General features: G+C 46.6%; 1 protein-coding gene across 1 annotated transcript; it reads right to left on the bottom strand.

The window, feature by feature from the left end:
- Nucleotides 1-9,861: 9,861 nt before the first annotated feature.
- Nucleotides 9,862-11,939, bottom strand: LOC144166070 (uncharacterized). The gene is made up of 2 exons (XM_077695727.1): nucleotides 11,678-11,939; nucleotides 9,862-10,154 (listed from the first exon to the last, which is right to left on the bottom strand). The coding sequence occupies exons 1-2, from the start codon at nucleotides 11,937-11,939 to the stop codon at nucleotides 9,862-9,864; spliced, it is 555 nt and encodes a 184-aa protein (XP_077551853.1).
- Between the last annotated feature and the right edge of the window lie 8,337 nt (nucleotides 11,940-20,276).

Below are 20,276 nucleotides of genomic sequence, written 5' to 3'. Positions count from 1 at the left end.
ATTGGCACAACTTTACCTCCCGTGCCTTTTCCGCACGTACGCTGGCCGTCCCAACCCGGAGCTGGACAAACCAATAACGACACAGGAGGTCTGGCGGGAACTTCAAGCCCTAGCTGACCCGCAACACCACTCCGGGAAATGACAAGGTCACAAACAAGCTGCCCACGAATCTTGACGACCCAAGCATCCAAACCTTACGGGGTACTTCAATGGGCACTGGAAACGGGGCAGAATACCGGCTCAATGGAAACACGCTGAAATTTTGCTCATTCTGAAGCCAGGCGAACCTACGAAGCTGGACACATTGCGCCCCATATCGCTAACGTCGTGCGTAGAGAAGCTCTTTGAGCGTGTGATACCCACCTACAACAATACATAGAAGCCCGAGACATTTATCCGCACGCAATGTTCGACTTCCGGCACCATCTGTAATTCTTGACATACTTCTTCAACTGAAGGAAGACGTCGTGACGCACATTTTTCCTTACTCGAGCAGGGCTATTCTCGCTCTCGATTTGAAAGGAGCGTTTGACCATGTGAGCCACGGCGGCATCCTCGAAAACCTAAGTGACACTAACTGTGGAAAACGAATGTTCCAGTATATCCAGGCATTCGTCACCAGGCATCGGACCACTACGGACTGCCCTTCAAACCATGCTCAACAAAGGAACGCCACAAGGAGCGGTGCTTTCCCCAACATTAATTTAGCTATGATGAAGTTCCCGCAACAGCTTAACACCACCCCAGGAATTAAACATGCGCTCTACGCAGATGACTTCATGATTTGGACTACTGGTCGGTCAGAAGGCGACATGCAGGATGCGTTCCAGGAAGCCGCTGACGCCGTCCAACAGTATACGCCAGTATAAGCGGTCTTCAATGTTTCCCGCAGAAGTCCGTGCTCATCATTCTGAGGCGCAAGCCACTGAATCTTCTACAATACAAATAAAGCTACAGGGTAGCGACATCCCCATAGTCCGGCCATCCGCATACTGGGACTCTACATCCAGTAAGGCTGGGGAGGAACGCTAACCATCCAGCGCCTCAACCACACTACCTCGCAAATCTATGCGTATCGTAAGTCCAGTCACAAACCGGAACCAGCCCAAGCAGCAGAAAGTGCCAAGCCCAAGCATGGCAAATCTTCAGTGGCCAATGTGTCCGAGCTTGGCAGTACGTCGGCCGCCATTATTGGCTGGTGTTTGGGAAAGGTAAGAAGCCAACAGTTGGCCAAGCTCTGGAAGGCCAATTAAGGCATTAAACATAGGCCGATAAAGGCATTAAACATAGGCAACACTGCTTCAAGAGCAGTAGAACTGTAAATGAAGAGCGGGTCAGTCCTCCTGGCAGCATTAGCAGCTCTTTTAGAATTATTCCATCGGATAATTTTCTTGGGCACGAGTAAAGACAGTAACGAAGTAAGAAGCTCTTCATTGCCTTGCCGTAAATTTCCAAAACGCTTCACAAGAAAGCTGCAGCTCATACCTTCTTCACCTTAAGGAAATGGCTAATTAAGGAAAGGAAAAGGAAACAGCGAGGGGGGATTACCCACGGCTGGTAAGTGGTGGCTAATTTGTTAAAAATACTCAAATGTTAAATATGGAAATTAAAATAATAACCAGATTTAATACTTAGGGATGGGCAGATGGGATGAAATAAGGTAAAGTTGTGCCAGTGTACTTGTCTTTAAGCTTATCCGGTATTTTGCCGTCGCTGCCAGGATGTGAGGGTAGTAAGCGCTGGAATACATAGAAGCCCGAGACATTTATCCGCACGCAATGTTCGACTTCCGGCACCATCTGTAACTCTTGACATACTCCTTCAACTGAAGGAAGACGTCGTGGCGCACATTTTTCCTTACTCGAGCAGGGCTATTCTCGCTTTCGATTTGAAAGGAGCGTTTGACAATGTGAGTCCCAGTATGCGGATGCCGGGACTATGGGGATGTCGCTACCCTGGAGCTTTATTTGTATTGTAGAAGATTCAGTGGCTTGCGCCTCAGAATGATGAGCTCGGACTTCTGCGGGACAATGCTTGGCAAAGCATATTCCCATGGAAATGTCTATGCGTGGACCCCATGCCATTTTCGTGCAAATTTCTGGCCTTCCGGCCAGTCCTTATGGCTAATGCGTATTTTACGAGTTGCCTCGCGGCCCCATTTCTGCGTTAGACACGCCATCATGCAGAAAATCATTTAATGCGCACGCAATAAATAATTTTCTGTACAATGTCACGTTTAAAACAGAAATCAAGCCACAGGGCACAATAAATGAACTGCATCAACTTTGGGAAGCAATTACGTGACTTCCCAAAAAACAATTCAGCACCATAACACAGCTGACCTATTGTCTTACCTTTTTATTATGCACATTAAATTTACAACAAGAAACATGACTTAACAGTGGCAAGGATACGAAAAAGTATGTTCCAAACTTAAAACACGAAAGGAAAATACAAACACAATAGTAGACTAAAAATGAAAAAGCTCGTGAAGGGCGAACCGATCCATGCTTCGTTCAGCTGCTAGATATGCCTACAAAACAGAAGCATTCAGGTAAACGAAAACAAAACCTTTTCCTTCGGAATTCGCCGATCTGCCAAGATCACAATATGTTGTTCAACTGCACTATTGTAGAATTGTCCAACTTGGAAGACTTGTTCTCTCTGCTGCATCTGCCACTTGTCCACGGGAAACACCTTACGTGGTCGCGCCCGTAAGAAGTAAAAAAAATCGTTCACTACAATTGTAACTGCACGCTGCTTATTAAATACAGCGCCTAGCACCATTTTCAACGCATGCACGTGCGTTCAGCCAAAACTTTTAGCTTGTTAACATTCGCTCTCAAAGATGAAACATACTGCCGTCGCTCACTTCTGGCTAGTCAGATGCTCAATTTGAGTCATCCCATTTTTAAATTTGTACCCTTGCGCAAATGATACCACTGTCTTGGTACTCTTGTTTATAGGGTGCATTCATAAGAGTGTAGCGGGCTCACAAAATTAACGGAGGACATATGAGCAGCCGTTAATGAGCTTTTATTACGTAGGTTTTAAACTGTCTGCCAGTTTAAGCAAACATATTTACTCAGAGAACAGCGGGCAGTCGAAGTGAGTGTTGCGGAAACAGCTATTGCAAGCACCAAAGTGCGTCGCGTTAGCACAGCTACAGGACTTGCATAAATCTCTTCTTGCTTGATACAACTCTAAGAAGCTCAAACCGGATTGTGTAGACGACCTAGATTTCCAATAGCCCGTTTTGCATTTCAAGGAAATGTGCCGTGCTACGATAGGTAGTCATCCACAGGAACAAAAATGTGGCTCGGGTTGGCTATAGTGAAGCTAGAACTGTGCTGGTAGTAAATATGCCAGCAAGCTCATTGGCAAGTGTCGCATAATAACATTTGTGAACAGTGGGTACATGGACTGAGCAATAAAGCATGAGTAGCATGTTACCCAAAAAGAGTCAAACCCTGCCGTAACCGGCATGTAGTAAGTGAAACGATCCTGGCCAATCCCCCAAGTGGGTATGCGCCACAAACTGCGCAGGAGGCCGCCTGGTTCTTGCTGCGGCAGTAAACTAAACATCCCCCTCGCGAGGGGCACGATGAAATGCAGAGCATTTCCGGGGGCGCACGACGTTGAGTAGTTTGCGTTACGTTAATGTTGTTGCACTTGTTGCTGTTGGTTGTTGTATTGTAATAAATGAGACGTAATTACGTGGTTACGTGACATCATTTATTAGCAGGTGGGTATGATTATTGTGGCGCAGTGGGAAGAGCACCATATACCTCGCGTTCCGCCCACAGGTAGTCAATGCGTTGTATCAGCAGCTTCTTGGCGTAGTTTGAATGAGTCAAGGATATAAGGCGCGTTCGTAGCCCTCCATTCTGTGTCGGCTTTGTGGCGCAGTGGGTAGAGCACCATGTACCTTGCGTTCCGCCCGCAGGGTCGTGGGATCGAAACCAGGCGCCGGTAAGTATTATTTTTTTTTATATAGTGACGTAGTTTGAATGAGTCAAGGATATAAGGCGCGTTCGTAGCCCCCCATTCTGTGTCGGCTTTGTGGGGCAGTGGGTAGAGCACCATGTACCTTGCGTTCCTCCCGCAGGGTCGTGGGATCGAAACCAGGCGCGGGGACTATTATTTTTTTTTATATAGTGTAGGGGGAGGGGTGCGGACTACGATGGGCAACTAGAACGGGTGACATCGTGAGTTAAAGAAATGCTCTGCATTTAAAAGGCAGAGAAGATCTATAAAAATTAGCACAGTTAGTGTGTTCCCACTACTCAAGCAAGATTGATTGGTTGAATAAACTTTTATTAAGCCCGCAGAACTAACGCTGACGTCGAGACGCTAGCGCTCGTCGATCGGGCCTAGATCATCCTCGAGGGGACGGCTGGGCCGTCCCTTTACGGTTCCCCATCAGGGTCCTCCGGGGCCTGCCTAGCCATTGCCTCTCGGAGCTGCTGGACGGCCCAGAGCTGGTCTTCTTGGTTGTATGATGCCAGCAGCGATTCTAGCCGTGGTGGTAGGAGTCCTGAGTTAGCTTTGTCCGGGTGTGTCTTGCAGTCCCACAGCATGTGTGTTAGCGTGGCCGTCTCCCTTCGGCAGACCTTGCACTTGCTGTCTGGGTAGGCATGGGGATACATCCTGTGCATCATTTGCGGCGTCGGAACGGTCCTCGCTTGCTGTTGTCGGAATGTAACCGCCTGGGCTCTGTCCAGCTTTTCGCTGGGTGGAGGGAGATCCCTTCGAGCCAGGCGGTACGCCTTCGTGATCTCGTTGTATCCGACTAGTCTGTATTTGGCGCTATACCAGAGTTGCGAGGCCTCGTCGTCGCTGTCAGCGCGGAGGGATAGCGCGCGCGTCGCGGCGTGGGCCGACTCGTTCCGATTGATCTTGCTCTCCGACACTTCGCCCTCGTGCGCCGGGAACCAGATTTTTGGCTCGAGTGTGGGCTCGCTCCAGGATGCAAGCAGGCGTCGGTGAAACTTCTCCCTTAGCGAAATTTCGCACTGCTTGACGCGAGTCACTGAGGACCGCGGTGCATCCCTCGTGATTATCGCCAAGGCAATGGCCACCTCCTCGGCTTCTTCAGCCTGGTCGCATTTTACGCTCGCCGCCGATCTCGTGTTACCCCTGCCGTCGACCGCGGTCGCCACGTAGCGGCGTCCACCCGCGCATTCCGTGGCGTCGACGAAGCGGGCTTTTGGGTTCTCGCCGTACTTGTCGACGAGGGCCTTGGCTCTTGCTTGAAGTCGGCCCTTGTGCTCTGTATGTACGTTTCTGGGTATTGGATCCACTCGCAGGTCAGGGCGAATCTCTTCCTTAAGCGTGGTCTTGCGTCCTTGTTGTTGGTGGTACCCAATGCTCAGCTTCTCGAGGATGGTGCGTCCGGCCTTGGTCTTCGACAGTCTCTCCAGCTGAGGCACTCTCTGCGCATCGATGATTTCCTCGAGCGAGCGTGTTGTGTACGCCCAACTGCAACATTCTGTCGGTGTTCGCCGTTTCCGGCAGGCCGAGCGCGATCTTGTGAGCCCTGCGTATCAGGATGTCAATCTTTTTCTTCTCGTACGCGTGCCAGTGATGAAAAGCTGCCACGTACGTTACGTGGCACACCACGAAAGCTTGTATTAGTCGGATGAGGTTGTCTTCCCTCATGCCGCCGTGTCTCGAGGTCAAGCGCTTCAGCAGCCTGGTGGCGTTGGGCTGCCTCGTTCACGAGTCGGTTCACCGTGTCTCCGTTTCTTCCGTTCGCTTCTATGACCATACCCAGTATCCGTATCTTGGGAAGCGTGGGTATGATGGTGCCGTCCTTGGTCCGGATCGTGATCTTGTCGCACTCTCCGCTCGACTTGCTCTTCCGGCCTACCTGCACTTGTCCCGCCTTGCTTATGTCAATGCCCCCGCGGAGTCTCAGCACAATCTTGAAGTCTTCGCGCGGCAGCCCAGGCATTCTTGAGTTTTTGATTACCTTTTCTCGAGCTCTTCCCGGGCGCGTGGCTTCGTTGGGTCTCGACTGTTGCGGGCCGTCGGGCAGGCTTGGGGCTTGCATGCGTACATTTTGCTTTCCAGAGACACTCGAGCCAAGTGCCTCGCTGACTTGGTCGGGGGATATATCCTCCCCCTCTACCTCCACTTGCGTCATGCTTGACGTAGCGGTGACGTGGCTCGTCGAGGCTGCCATATGTCTTAAAAACGTGAAGGATCGAGCTAGTTGGTAATCCATAGTGCAAATTTAAAGCGCAGAAAATTTAGACAGAAGACGAACGACACACGGCTTGTCCTTGTGTCGTTCGTCTTCTGTCTAATTTTCTGTGCTTTAAATTTGCACTTGCCATATGTCGGGTCACTCCGCCGCCGCCGCTGCTGGAGCGCGGCTTCGGCTGGTAGGCCTAACAGTTAGGCTTAGCTCCCGCTCGCCTCGGTTGGTAAAGGAAAGCGTTTCTAAAGTCCAGAACAACGAATTCCTACCTTAAAAACAGGTATCCTCGTAATCCTTGTCACTTCGCGGAACACTTGGTGAAGGAATTATCGGGGCAGAAGGTGAATAACCGCGTTGCAATCATCGAAAAACTGCGGAGCCGATGTGACACGCGTTCGCACCGCTCGGCAGCTCGCAGCGCGAAGGAACTTGTTATCAAAGCACGCAACATAGGGATGCCTACTCAAGCAAGAACAAAATCTTGAAAATTGTGCATATGCATACAGTTACCGGGGACAACCAGGCGTTGTTACAGGGCACACTGGAGGAACCAAGCAAATGTCTCTTGAAGGCCAAATCTTGTAACCAAAAATTGTAAGCACACTGAGGAGTCGCCCTCTATCAGTTTTTATGAATGAGTATTGCAGTTTCCTTAAACATAGCAGAAAAGAATTAGTCACGCCGGCCCCCCAAAAAGTTATTCAAAGTAGTTTTAGTGACTAGATTGCATTCCTTCTCAACTCGTTGAGGTAAAGCACTGCCCTTTGCAAACCTGGCTGTTGCTCACAATAGTGTTAAAGTGCTCAGTGATGGTTATAAGCCTCAACCGCCCGCACTTCCTGCACTGCGAATATGTTCATCGGCCTCCCCTGGTTCCTATCATCTGGAGCACCATTTACTTGCGTGAGGATCACATGACCTCTAAGGTCTTCAGAGTGCAAAAGAGGCAAACGTCTGCAAACACAAATTACTCAGGAGGTTCAAAACTTTGCAGCCTTTTGATTGCAAAGCCAAGCTCCATCGTCAAGGCCATAATCCACAAGATCTTCCACATATAAGCCGTTTTTGCATCCTGCCTCTTCTAAATAGCGAAGAATTTGCTCAAGCAGGGTAAAAAAGTTGCTTTAAGTAGCAGAGGTGTCTTTCGTAACCATGTCACTTGTATGCAGTGTTGCTAAACGCTAACATAGGGAAATTAACCAAACTGTTTCTTAATGTTTCTTATAACTGAGCATCTATTGCAACAGCGCCTCTTGTACCGAGGTTTTAGAGGGGCACCCACGCAACTATCCAAGAACACAACACAAGTATAAATGCAAGACGAGTTTGCATATCAAGGGAAAAAACATAGCGACTGGAAAACTATGAACCTGTGGTGAAGACAAAGTGGAAACACACTTGTGTATCCAGGTTTCAGCAAACTGTAATCCCCAAGTAGTCAAAATCGATCCAAAGCCCTTCAAAACGGCACGCCTTGTAGCCTAGTTGTAGATTCAGCTTGTAAAAGCATTAAACTTGGATTTTTCATTTCAAAGCTATGCACTTTCACAAGCGCTCCACAGAAGCGAAGTCAGGCCTACCTTTTGGCTAAGTGTGGCAGTTTGCAACGTTCGAAAAAACACACATAAACCAAACAATGCATGTCAGTATATATAAGCGTGACACAGAAAACACAACCCGTGGAAAAGTGATTACCCACACAGACTTTTCTTGTGTAATAAAATCAACGCGACAATCTTCTAGCACCATGCGTGTACAAAGAATGCGTACAGCGCAGTGGTTTGTGTTGTTCGAAATGACTAGAACTGATTGAAAACAAACTTTTCTTGTGTAAGAAACTAAACGCGATAATCTCTCTTAGCAACATGCGTGCACAGGGTATGCGTACAGCGCAGTGGTTTGTCTTGTCCGAAATGACTAGAACTGATTCAAAACATAGAATTTTCTTGTGTAAGAAACTAAACGGGACAATCTCTCTTAGCACCATGCGTGTACTAAGGATGCGTACAGCGCAGTGGTTTGTCTTGTCCGAAATGACTAGAACTGATTGAAAACATAGACTTTTCTTGTGTAAGAAACTAAACGCGACAATCTCTCTTAGCACCATGCGTGCACAAGGTATGCGTACAGCGCAGTGGTTTGTCTTGTTCGAAATGACTAGGACTGATTGAAAACATAGACTTTTCTTGTGTAAGAAACTAAACGCGACAATCTCTCTTAGCACCATGCGTGCACAAGGTATGCGTACAGCGCAGTGGTTTGTCTTGTTCGAAATGACTAGAACTGATTGAAAACATAGACTTTTCTTGTGTAAGAAACTAAATGCGACAATCTCTCTTAGCACCATGCGTGCACAAGGTATGCGTACAGCGCAGTGGTTTGTCTTGTCCGAAATGACTAGAACTGATTGAAAACAGACTTTTCTTGTGTAAGAAACTAAACGCGACAATCTCTCTTAGCACCATGCGTGCACAAGGTATGCGTACAGCGCAGTGGTTTGTCTTGTTCGAAATGACTAGGACTGATTGAAAACATAGACTTTTCTTGTGTAAGGAACTTAACACGACAATCTCTCCTAGCACCATGCGTGTACTAAGGATGCGTACAGCGCAGTGGTTTGTCTTGTCCGAAATGACTAGAACTGATTGAAAACATAGACTTTTCTGGTGTAAGAAACTAAACGCGACAATCTCTCTTAGCACCATGCGTGCACAAGGTATGCGGACAGCGCAGTGGTTTGTCTTGTCCGAAATGACTAGAACTGATTGAAAACATAGACTTTTCTTGTGTAAGGAACTTAACACGACAATCTCTCCTAGCACCATGCGTGTACTAAGGATGCGTACAGCGCAGTGGTTTGTCTTGTCCGAATTGACTAGAACTGATTGAAAACATAGACTTTTCTTGTGTAAGAAACTAAACGCGACAATCTCTCTTAGCACCATGCGTGCACAAGGTATGCGTACAGCGCAGTGGTTTGTCTTGTTCGAAATGACTAGGACTGATTGAAAACATAGACTTTTCTTGTGTAAGAAACTAAACGCGACAATCTCTCTTAGCATCATGCGTGCACAAGGTATGCGTACAGCGCAGTGGTTTGTCTTGTTCGAAATGACTAGAACTGATTGAAAACATAGACTTTTCTTGTGTAAGAAACTAAACGCGACAATCTCTCTTAGCACCATGCGTGCACAAGGTATGCGTACAGCGCAGTGGTTTGTCTTGTCCGAAATGACTAGAACTGATTGAAAACAGACTTTTCTTGTGTAAGAAACTAAACGCGACAATCTCTCTTAGCACCATGCGTGCACAAGGTATGCGTACAGCGCAGTGGTTTGTCTTGTCCGAAATGACTAGAACTGATTGAAAACATAGACTTTTCTTGTGTAAGGAACTTAACACGACAATCTCTCCTAGCACCATGCGTGTACTAAGGATGCGTACAGCGCAATGGTTTGTCTTGTCTTAAATGACTAGAGCTGATTGTAAACATAGACTTTTCTTGTCTAAGAAACTTAACGCGACAATATATCCTAGCACCATGCGAGTACAAAGGATGCGTACAGCGCAGTGGTTTGTTGCGCTTACGCACGATGCTGCGTACGACACTGCGTGTGTACAGCGTGGTGGTTTAAGTGGAACTTACGAACTAAGAGCTATTTCGTGCGTGAGGTCTCCCACACAGGGCTGAAGGTCGCTGTCTTCGTCAGGAAGAGGAACATCCAGCCCTGCTGTGAGCACCTCGGTGTTGTCATCGTCACTGGGGCATATATGCATAGGTTGTGCAGCAGGCAGGCCCCAATGATGGTAAGGACGGCTTGCTTGATGGACGGTGCGTTGACGTAGAACAGCCTCTGGAACGGATTCTTCAGGAGACCAAAGGCACCCTCAATGGTGACCCTCTGCTGTCTGTGCAGCCTGTTGAAGTCCTCTTTGCGCTGTGCGAACCCTTTAGTCGTACTTTTGTACGGGGGAAGGAGCCAGTGCAGCAGAGGTTACGCTGAATCACCAAGGAGGTAGTCACCTGCGTTACACATGTGCAAGCACACGTATGAAACTGCAGTATATGTATAAGCATTTGTGGAAGCCGAATGCCAAAAAAGGAACGAAGCAGTGTAATGACCCTCATCAATGTTGCGCGCAAGAAAAATCTTCTAAGCAGCCCACTGAGTTAATTATTCTTCATATATGGGTCCCGTACCCATGTTGAAAAAGAAAAAAAAAATGCTGTTATGCTATTTTTAAATCGAACCTTATCTGTACGAGCAACACACTGTTGAAAATTGGCAAGCTCAGCTTTCGAATTATTATTCAGCGAACGATGAAGCTTGGAGGACGGTGAGCAAGCAGCTGGAAACAAAACAATAAACCTAGCCCCAACTTTTCTACGTCAGGGCACGTCTTCAGCGAAAGTAATTTAGCGTGCCAAAGCATTCGCACAGTGCCGAGGAGGATTACATACACACACAAAAACTAACCAGTATGATAGTCGGGTTTTAACAACACCTACGTTTGGCGCATAATTGAAATATATGTTTATTTTATTGTTTCTACTTAGATAAAAAGGTTGACATATACATTATGACTTTTACAAACAGTTTATCGAACGGTTCGATAAACTCTAGTCTCCTTAGCCCCTCGTTACAAGGAGGGCTTAAGGAGGCTAGAGCCCAGGGGCTCATTCAGTGTGGGAGTGCCCAAAACAAAGATAATGGAGCTTTGAGTGACATGCTTATTAACTATGCAAGAATACCAAAATAAGGTGGAGACGCGTGACCTCAGTGTTAGTCAGGGCTAAAATAAAAACACCGACATGGCATTTCGTTTAGCCCAACCAACATACCTTGGTTTAGCATTACTGGCCATCCAAAAAAACATGTCAGTGTAGTCAATTTACAAAGGGGGCGTATGTTTACAGCAGCTGGTGTTTCTGTCAAATTTTCCCATGTTTTCCCCATGAAAGTGGGAAGAGCATCTATAGCAAGAAATCACAAATGCCAGCTTCATTTATGACTACATTAACAGATTAAAGCTGAAAACTATGAAAATTCTTAGTCTAGCTAGAGGCGATTATTTACAGCTTGCAGGGTTTTTTCTATCAGCTGGACTGACAAATGCTAGCTGGAATTAATAGCTGCCAGACGGAACAAAATCTCAATCCAGCTAGAAATGAGCTAGAAACTGAAGTTCTAGCTAGAATTAAATTCTGCCTATTTCTCGTTCAATAATAAAAAAATATATTTTGTCATCTCGGTTGCTATACAAAAAGACTTTTCAACTTTGAGCTGTTCCCCATTTTTCGCAATCCGGCACAGTGGACAGTAAACTGTGCTTGGTGTACGTTCATTTTGCGAAAACCCTCGTCACATACATATGTATACACGTACGTACGCACGCACGTACGCAATTAAACTTAGTGGTCTTGCTTTCTACCCTTTTCTTCAATTCAATAGAGCAATATTTGGCACTCACCTGCACACTTGGCAGCAGCATCCTCATAGAAGAAGCTTTTCTTGAGGACCAGGGCATCATGCGCATATCCGGGATAGCCGGAAAACACGTCGAAGAACTCTTTCCGTTCGTTGCATATTCCTTGCAGAAGGATTGAGTGGTATTTCTTGCGGTTGCAGTAGGAGTGTTCGGACACCGCTGGCTTCGGTATTTCGACGTGACAGCCATCGATGCAGCCGATGACGTTCGGAAACCCCTGCTTGCCGCTCTTCGTCTTTGCCATGGTTCGGAAAGCGTGAAAGCTGCGCTCGCGCTCGGTCTTTGTCGGTCAGCGGATAACTTCCTGTGGACTGCCGAAGAGGAAGTCCAGCGGGCGGTTGAGGCTGTTCTGTACCGACGACTGGGCCACATCAAACTTGTCGGCGATCTGGTTCATCGTCATCTGCGTGGCCAAATCCGTCAGCCCAACCAAACATGTTTTCTCAGGCGACATTCGCGGTCTTCCATGCACTGCTTTGGGGTAAAAAGGAGACGGCTCGAAACGTTCGATGAGGTGCCTGGCCGCGTCACGCGGTAGCCGGAACAGTAGCGCTGGAATTCAGTCGATGTAGCGCGGCACCACCGTTTTCACGTACAGTGGCACTTGCTTGCGTTGCATCCTGTACGCCAACATAGACAGCTCATGTATTAACATGGCTGTTTCAGAGCCCGAATCTTCGTCAGACGAAGAACTGTCGTCGAATTGAAACGGTTTTCGGCGAGGGCTCTCACAGCATGCATGTTTGATCTCTGAGATGACACATTCGGTTTTTTTGTTACTCACGATGAGGGTGAGGTCTGTAAATGTGTGTTTTGTAGGTGTATTTTGTTAACTACAACTAAAAACAATTTTAAAATGGTTGCATTTTCTTTATTGCATTGAAAAAAAAAGTGTCTGCTGTGGCGCAATTTTATTGTCGTCTGCTGGAACAGCAGACGACGAGTCTCTCTAGCAGAAGTTTGTCTCATTTGATTGGATAAACCCCGCGTGAAGCATGACGTCATGACCTTACTGCACTGGTCCGCACTACACTACACTGACCTGCACCACTGCAGGTTAAAAAATACCTCTAGTATTAACTCTAGGGCGCGGAGACCAAGGAGTTTGTATAAAACATCTGGAGTGGTGGTCTGCCATAGCCGCCAACGCAGGTAGTTGAAGCTGGGGAAGCCGGTCGGTGGCCATATTGCCGTGGGCAGAAAGCCCGCATGGCACGCTGCAGTACTTTCATGTTTTAGGGGTTCACATGGAACAAAACGATAGCCAAGTTGGCTTTGTCGATGGGGATACTTGAGGGCAGCCTGATTTTCGCCCTATGCGTAAGCCATTGAAGCAAGATATGATCTAGCAGCGAGTAAGCGTTTGCATCTCTTGGGATGGTGAAGGGAGCCATCGCAGCGGGAAAATGTCTAGTGCTGGGCTGAAGACAGCACTCCTGCTTTTATTTCAATAAACGTTTATTTAGTGTCTCTAAAGCTACAAGTCGCGTCAGTAGCACTAGAGTTACGTCATGTTACAAGCCATAGGAAGAGATCCGGCCTAAACACGGCTAACAAGGCCCGCATTTCGCGCTGGAAATAGCGGGACATTTCTGTTCCGGCGTGATTATTGACGCTTGCTTCTTAGCTCCAGTGCCGGAATTAATTAATATTGTTAGTTACGCGACTCTCACACCCAAGAGAGCTTTCCCGAAACACTTTAGCGACTCGACTTGTTTTTAGGCAGTGCTGCAAGTAATGAGAATATTGCAGTGTTTATATGTTTTTAACATAGAAGTTTTCTGTTTTAGACAATATCCCCACTGAGTTCACATGCACAAGGCGAAATTAAGTAGCATGCTGAATTACTACGTGGTCTGCACTTTAGCACGACGTCTCGATTAAGCGCAGGCTTGATCGAGTGGCCGTGACTTTACAATTTCCTGTTTCATTGCATCTCTCTTATTCCCAGCTTTTCCTTGTATTTTACGAAAGTTTTTTTTTATTTATTGGTGCCTCAAGGGCCCTTTTGGGGCATTACATGAGGGGTGGGCAGGAAAAAAGGCAGGCAAAATATAGTGCAATGATGTAAGCAGTAAGGGTTACAGATCATGACACAAATCTTCTATAGCAGACCTAAAACGACTGCTATCGGCAATGACGGTGATATCGGCAGAACGATTGTTCCAGTCTTGCGCTGTATGAACCATAAATGAACGCTGAAAAGTTGTAGTGTGAGCGCGTGTCGGGTAAACAATGTTACGATGGCTGTGGCGAGATGTTTTCGGAGGGGGTAGGATGAACTTATTGTTTGGGGGCAAGGTATAAAAGAACCGGTGATATAGGGACAGGCGTGCTATCAGTCGACGGGAGGTGAGAGGAAGGAGGTGAGATTGCGATTTTAATGCCGAAACGCTTGTGTGATACGAATAGTCTGAAAGGATGAACCTGGCTGCGCCGTTTTGAACGGATTCAATGGCTTTACAGAGGTTGGCTTGGCGTGGGTCGTAGATGGCGTTGTTGTAATCAAGTTTGGAAAGAACGAGTGTTTTGTCTGCAAGTACTTTAACAGACGATGGTGCCAAAGAAGGTTGCGACGTAAATATCCGAGGACACGATTTGTTGCGTTAGTAACATGACTGATATGGTTGGGCCAAGTTAAATCGGGACTAATGTGGATGCCGAAGTGGACTGACGTACAGAAGGGTACCGCGGTATTTTTTAGGCAATACGAGTGGGGTGCATAATTAGAACGACGGTGAAAAGAGATGAAAGATGTTTTACTGACGTTAAGTGATATGATCCATTTCCTGTACCACTCTTGAACAGCAATGGCATTGTGTTGAAGGGCAGTGTCGCCTGAGGAATCGACTATTGGCCGGTATACAACACAACCATCCGCGAGGAGGCGGAGAAGAGACAACGTGAGACAGGTCATTAATGTAGACTAAAAAAGAAGGGGCCCCAGCACAGTGCCTTGGGGACACCCGAGAGAACTGGGGACAGGGCGGACAAGTGCGAGTTGGCATAAACAAACTGTTGGCGATGTGTAAGAAAACAGTGAATCCAGTTTAATGTAGACGGTTGCAGCTTGAGACGAGATAGCTTAACTATTAGTCGAGAATGGGGGACTTTATCAAAGGCTGTCTCGAAATCTAAAAAGGGCGTCAATTGGAATGTTGCGGTCAAGATACGAATGTAGGTCGTGAAGGAATAGAGCAAGTTGAGTGTCGGAAGATAGGCCTTTGCTTGAACCATGCTGGTTGGGATTAAAAAAGTTACGACGGTAGAAAATTAGCAACATGGGAGTAAATAATATGTTCCCTGATTTTAGAGCACACACACGTGATAGAGGTTGGATGGTAATTAAGCGGGGATGATTGGTTTCCTTTTTTGGAGAAAGGAGTGATTTTGCCACTTAACCAGTCTAATGGAACAATTCCCGGGTTCGAGGACTGTTGAAATATGAGGCACAAGATATTTGACGATAGATATTTGGTGTTTTTGAGCACTTTAGCAATAATACCATCGATTACAGTAGAGGAAGAATTATTCAGTGAGTCTATAAACCTTAACAATATCAGTAGTGTTGAAAGTACTGCTGGTGTCGGAAGGATGCAAAAAATCTGGCATATCAGAGAAATCGCTGGCAAGCTCGTTAGTAAATACCGAACAGAAAGCAGTGTTTAAGATATCAGCTACCCTTGTATCGGGGATGGGGAACACGGAGGGGTCCAGCAAAGTGATGAGGTTAGATTGTTCTGGGTTTATGGTCTTCCAAAATCGTTTAGGATCAGTTTGTAGCATTGAAGGCAATGTTTTATAGCAGAACTTTTGCGTAGTTTCGGCAATTAGTATGTCATTCTTTAGCAGCAGCGTACGTAGTACTTCTGCCAGGCAGAATACCGCATAGTAGATTTTGCAGAACGAAACAGGCGGTTTTTCTTGTTATTAATGTGTTTTAAAGCGACGTTAAACCAAGGAGAGCGCGGAAGCGCAGTTATGGTGGTAGTTGGTATATGAAGATTGATTAAGCGGTGCATTTCATTCTTATATATTTCCCAGCTAGATTCGACAGAGCGAGTGGAAAACTGTTCGCGAAGTTGTCAGCGAAGGTCTCAAGCTCCCGGTTCATGTTCAGATAATCGCCACGGTTTTAAAGGGTACTATAGTTTTGTTTTTCTTTTTGGGCATTTGAAGGCTGCACTGAAAAGTTGTGTGTAAGACTGCCTGGTCACTAAGCCCTTGGAGATAACACAGAGGTGAAAAGCGATCAGGATCTGTGGTAAGGGTTAAGTCGAGAATGTCGGCTGAATGACCAGTAATTCGCGTGGGATTTGTGACGATTTGGGACAACCCGAAAGTAAGACATGTGTCAACAAACTGAGATGCAACATTACTATATGATAACGTAGGGGCGAGGTCTCACCACTCGATAGTAGGAAAAAATAAATCGCCGAAAAGTAGAATGAGGGTGTTCTGGTAAGTGGCTTTGATTGCGAACAAGCCGTATAAGCCGTTCCACATATAAGCCGTTTTCGCATCCTGCCTCTTCTAAATAGCGAAGAATTTGCTCAAGCAGGGTAAAAAAGTTGCCCTAAGTAGCAGAGGCGTCTTTTGTAACCATGTCACTTGTATGCAGTGTTGCTAAACGCTAACATAGGGAAATTAACCAAACTGTTTCTTAATGTTTCTTATAACTGAGCATCTATTGCAACAGTGCCTCTTGTACCGAGGTTTTAGAGGGGCACCCACGCAACTATCCAAGAACACAACACAAGTATAAATGCAAGACGAGTTTGTATATCAAGGAAAAAAAACATAGCGACTGGAAAACTATGAACCTCTGGTGAAGGCAAAGCGCAAACACACTTGTGTATCGAGGTTTCAGCAAACTGTAATCCCCAAGTAGTCGAAATCGATCCAAAGCTCTAAAGGGTACGGTTTTAAAGGGTACTATAGTTTTGTTTTTCGTTTTGGGCATTTGAAGGCTGCACTGAAAAGTTGCGTGTAAGACTGCGTGGTCACTAAGCCCTTGGAGATAACACAGAGGTGAAAAGCGATCAGGATCTGTGGTAAGGGTTAAGTCGAGAATGTCGGCTGAATGACCAGTAATTCGCGTGGGATTCGTGACGATTTGGGACAACCCGAAAGTAAGACATATGTCAACAAACTGAGATGCAACATTACTATATGATAACGTAGGCGCGAGGTCTCACCACTCGATAGTAGGAAAAAAGAAATCGCCGAAAAGTAGAATGAGGGTGTTCTGGTAAGTGGCTTTGATTGCGAACAAGCCGTCGCTGTCGCTGTCGCTGTTGCTGTTACGAGCTGTCGCTGTTACGAGGGCGATAGCACACAGCGATCAGCACGGGAGGAAAAAGGGTGTTTCAGCAAATGCAGATCATTTCAAGTGATGTTGATAAGTTATCTGCGCTGTATTGTAACTGTCGATTAGTTGTTATTAGCACGCCACCACCGCGCACATTACTGGTTCCATCCTTAAAAAATATGTCAAAATCTATAAGAGTGGGAAGTACTTCAGTATCAAGTACCGACGGTTTTAACCAAGTTTCTGTGTGTATGATAATGCTACTGGCAGATGAATTCGATAGGTCACATAAGGAATCACGCTTTGGAATTAGGCTACGTATGTTAGTAAACAGGAATGATAGCGGGGATTGGCTGGGTTGAGAAGAGGACTTTCTAGGTATATCTGCTTGCTATGAGGTCAGTTCGATAACAGTTCCCGAAGTCTGATCAAAAACGAAGGTTTTGAAATTACAAGAAAGTTTGTCGAATTTGAGTTTAAACTGCATATTGCGAGCCTTCCCAGATTCGATCCGGTTCCTTCGAGCAAGGTGAATATTCGGGGAGAAGTCTTCCGCTATGCTGTAATCTGTGTCTTTAAGTTTACTACGCAGCAAGAGGATACTTTGTTTGTCTTTGAAGTGCGAGAATTTAACGAAAACCGCACGAGGCCGGTCCTGGCGAAAGGAACCCAGCCTGTCGGCGCGTTCGATATTACGCGGCGGAATGGTGAGGTTAAGATGTTCGGCGCAAAGGTTAAGAAGCTTTCCGGATGTCTTCCAAGTTTCGTTTTTCGTGGCCATTAAGCCGTAAAAGATCAGGTTAAACGCCTTGACCTATTTTCAGGGTACATTTATATGCGCAGACAACGCAGAAATCTGGGAAACACACGCTTGCGCTGTCGACTCAACGGTTCGAATTCGTGTTTTAACTGTTGCAATGAAAGAGCGATCCGATTCAATTTTTCCCAATCGAGCTTTCAATTACCAAATGTTTTTTAGTTGTTTGCCAATGTTGTGCGAATGGACTCACGTTGCCCGACCATAGCGTTCTGCCCTGATTGCAGGTCATTCAATGCGCTGAGCATGTCGGGAGGGAGAGGGACAGGCTTAGGAAGATCGGGGTTTGACTCCACGTCACCGGCAAACAAGAGAAGAAGCCTAAACGTCATACAGCAGCAATAAAATAAAATGTCAAGAAAAAACTGTGGGCCCGGCAGCACAAGCAGAGAACGACAACTAGTACGCTTGGCAAAAATGTTATAAGAGTTGGTTACCTGCACAAAAAAAAAAAAACGGAAGATCGTGAGTGCGACCCATCGGTGCTGTGCTGCAAAGCCCACTGAAGAGCGCGCGATCCCGTGTCGGCCTTAAGTAGGGTCTTTGCGCGGGAGAGGGTGGTCCAGATGAACTGGTTCTGATGCTTGTGATAAAGGGCCAACAGAGCGGCGGATAAGGCCGTCGGGGACGATTGTGATTCTAGGGGAGAGGAGAGCGCTGCAGCGGAGCCGATGCGCCGTCCGGGATGTGCCAGGCTGTCAGGATCCGAGCGGTCTCTCCATGAAAATTGATTGATTGTGGGGTTTAACGCGCCGACGCAACGCAGGCGATGAGGCGCGCCGTAGTGGAGGGCTCCGGATTAATTTTGACCACCTGGGGATCTTTATCGTGCGCCGAAATCTCGTACACACGGGCGTTTTTGCTTTTCGCCTGCATCAGAAAAGCGGCCGCCGCGGCCGGGAATCGAACCCGCGACCTCGTGCTCTCTCCATGAAAATCAGGATTAAAGCTGTGGGCAGCATCCGTTCAAGTAGAAAGGCCAAAGGGGGGACCTAGGAGCAGAGGGAACAACAATGCGTACACTGTACCTCAATAAAGTAATTTGGTTATTTAAAGTCACAGCCAATATCCTTGATGCACTTCACAGAAAGCATGGGACACATTAAAGGAATTTCGCTTCAAATTGAATTAAACATTGTCAGTCGCCGTCTTTCGACTTCCAGTTATCTTGCTTAATAGCACGTGTACACACGCAGACATACACACACGCACACGCACGCACACACACACACTTCTGTAAACAGACAACTAAGCGTATTTCTATGTCTTACCTGCCAGTTTGCCCAAGTATTTTGTTATGAGTGCAAAAGAGTGGTAGTGTAGGCATATCCCTGAAGGCTACTTACCCGGTAGTCTATCCCTGTTGCTTTGAGTACAAAAATAATGCTAGTAAATGAAGTTTCAGTAAAGAGGATTGCTTTAAAAAATGCATCAGCGCCTATCAGGTTGTGTCGCCAGGGCCACTTGCAGTACACCAGAAGTTATTCTCTCAACTCTTTTTGTAAGTTTGAGTACTGAAGACTGACAGCAGCTCATTTATAATTGTGTTTCGTGGTTTTCATGCCGGCTAGGTTGATGTAGTATACAAGAAGTGTGAATGGCAGCCACGGGAGTCTTTCTGAACTTGCCTTCGTGTCTTTCCTGGCGAGTATGTGTCCTACAGACCGAGAAGAGAGGTATTTTTTTCCGGTTTCTTTTAGGGAACCAGAGGAGTGTATTTCTTCACAATTTTAAGGAGGCCAATCATCGGAATAGAGCATGTCGGGAATGCATGTGTTATGTTAGCTAAGGTTACGAGAAGTCTCAAGTCTCTCAAAGGGGTCAGGAAGTATGAATAGAAAGCCGCAACAGGGTGGCTAGAAATGTTGTACTGCCCAAAGTTGCGCGGTGTGTGTTGATTGGATCGCAATAAGGCTTGACTTTGGGCTAGTTGGATATGCATGACACCTTGAAAAACAGCGCAAAAACACGGACGTAGAGAGATTACACAAACACGAGCGCTGACGAACAACTGGTGAAATTTTATTAAAGTTGGCAATAAATAGAGGAAAGAAAGCAATCATACGCCAGTACAAACGAGATAAATATACAGCTTAAAAGCGGAGTCGGGAGTAAAAGTTGATAAAACGCACACAAATTTCCTTTTATCCGGCCAGATAAGCAATCTCGCGCTCAAACAGTGCCACGGATGGCGAACTCACGCAATCCTTCCCCTTAGTGGCTATGACTGAAGCCTCAAAGATTTCGCGGGATCGGGCATCACGATACCGTTTTAAGATGCGGGTTTTGTTGAGCTTGGGGTAGCAATCTTTGCAATTCTTGCAGTGTAAGGCCAGATTGCTACCAGTTCCTGTGCGCATGTTATTTGCATGCTCACGAAGACGGTCGTTTACGCACCTTCCACTCTGGCCCACGTATACTCGCCCGCACTTCAGTGGGATCTCGTATACTAT

The sequence above is a fragment of the Haemaphysalis longicornis genome, unplaced genomic scaffold (assembly GCF_048455015.1).
Source record: "Haemaphysalis longicornis isolate Haplotype H1 unplaced genomic scaffold, Haemaphysalis longicornis Haplotype H1 scaffold_16, whole genome shotgun sequence".
NCBI classification, from domain to species: Eukaryota; Metazoa; Arthropoda; class Arachnida; order Ixodida; family Ixodidae; genus Haemaphysalis; species Haemaphysalis longicornis.
Note: the sequence above shows the minus strand (reverse complement) of the source record. Positions and strands in the feature narration are given on the sequence as shown.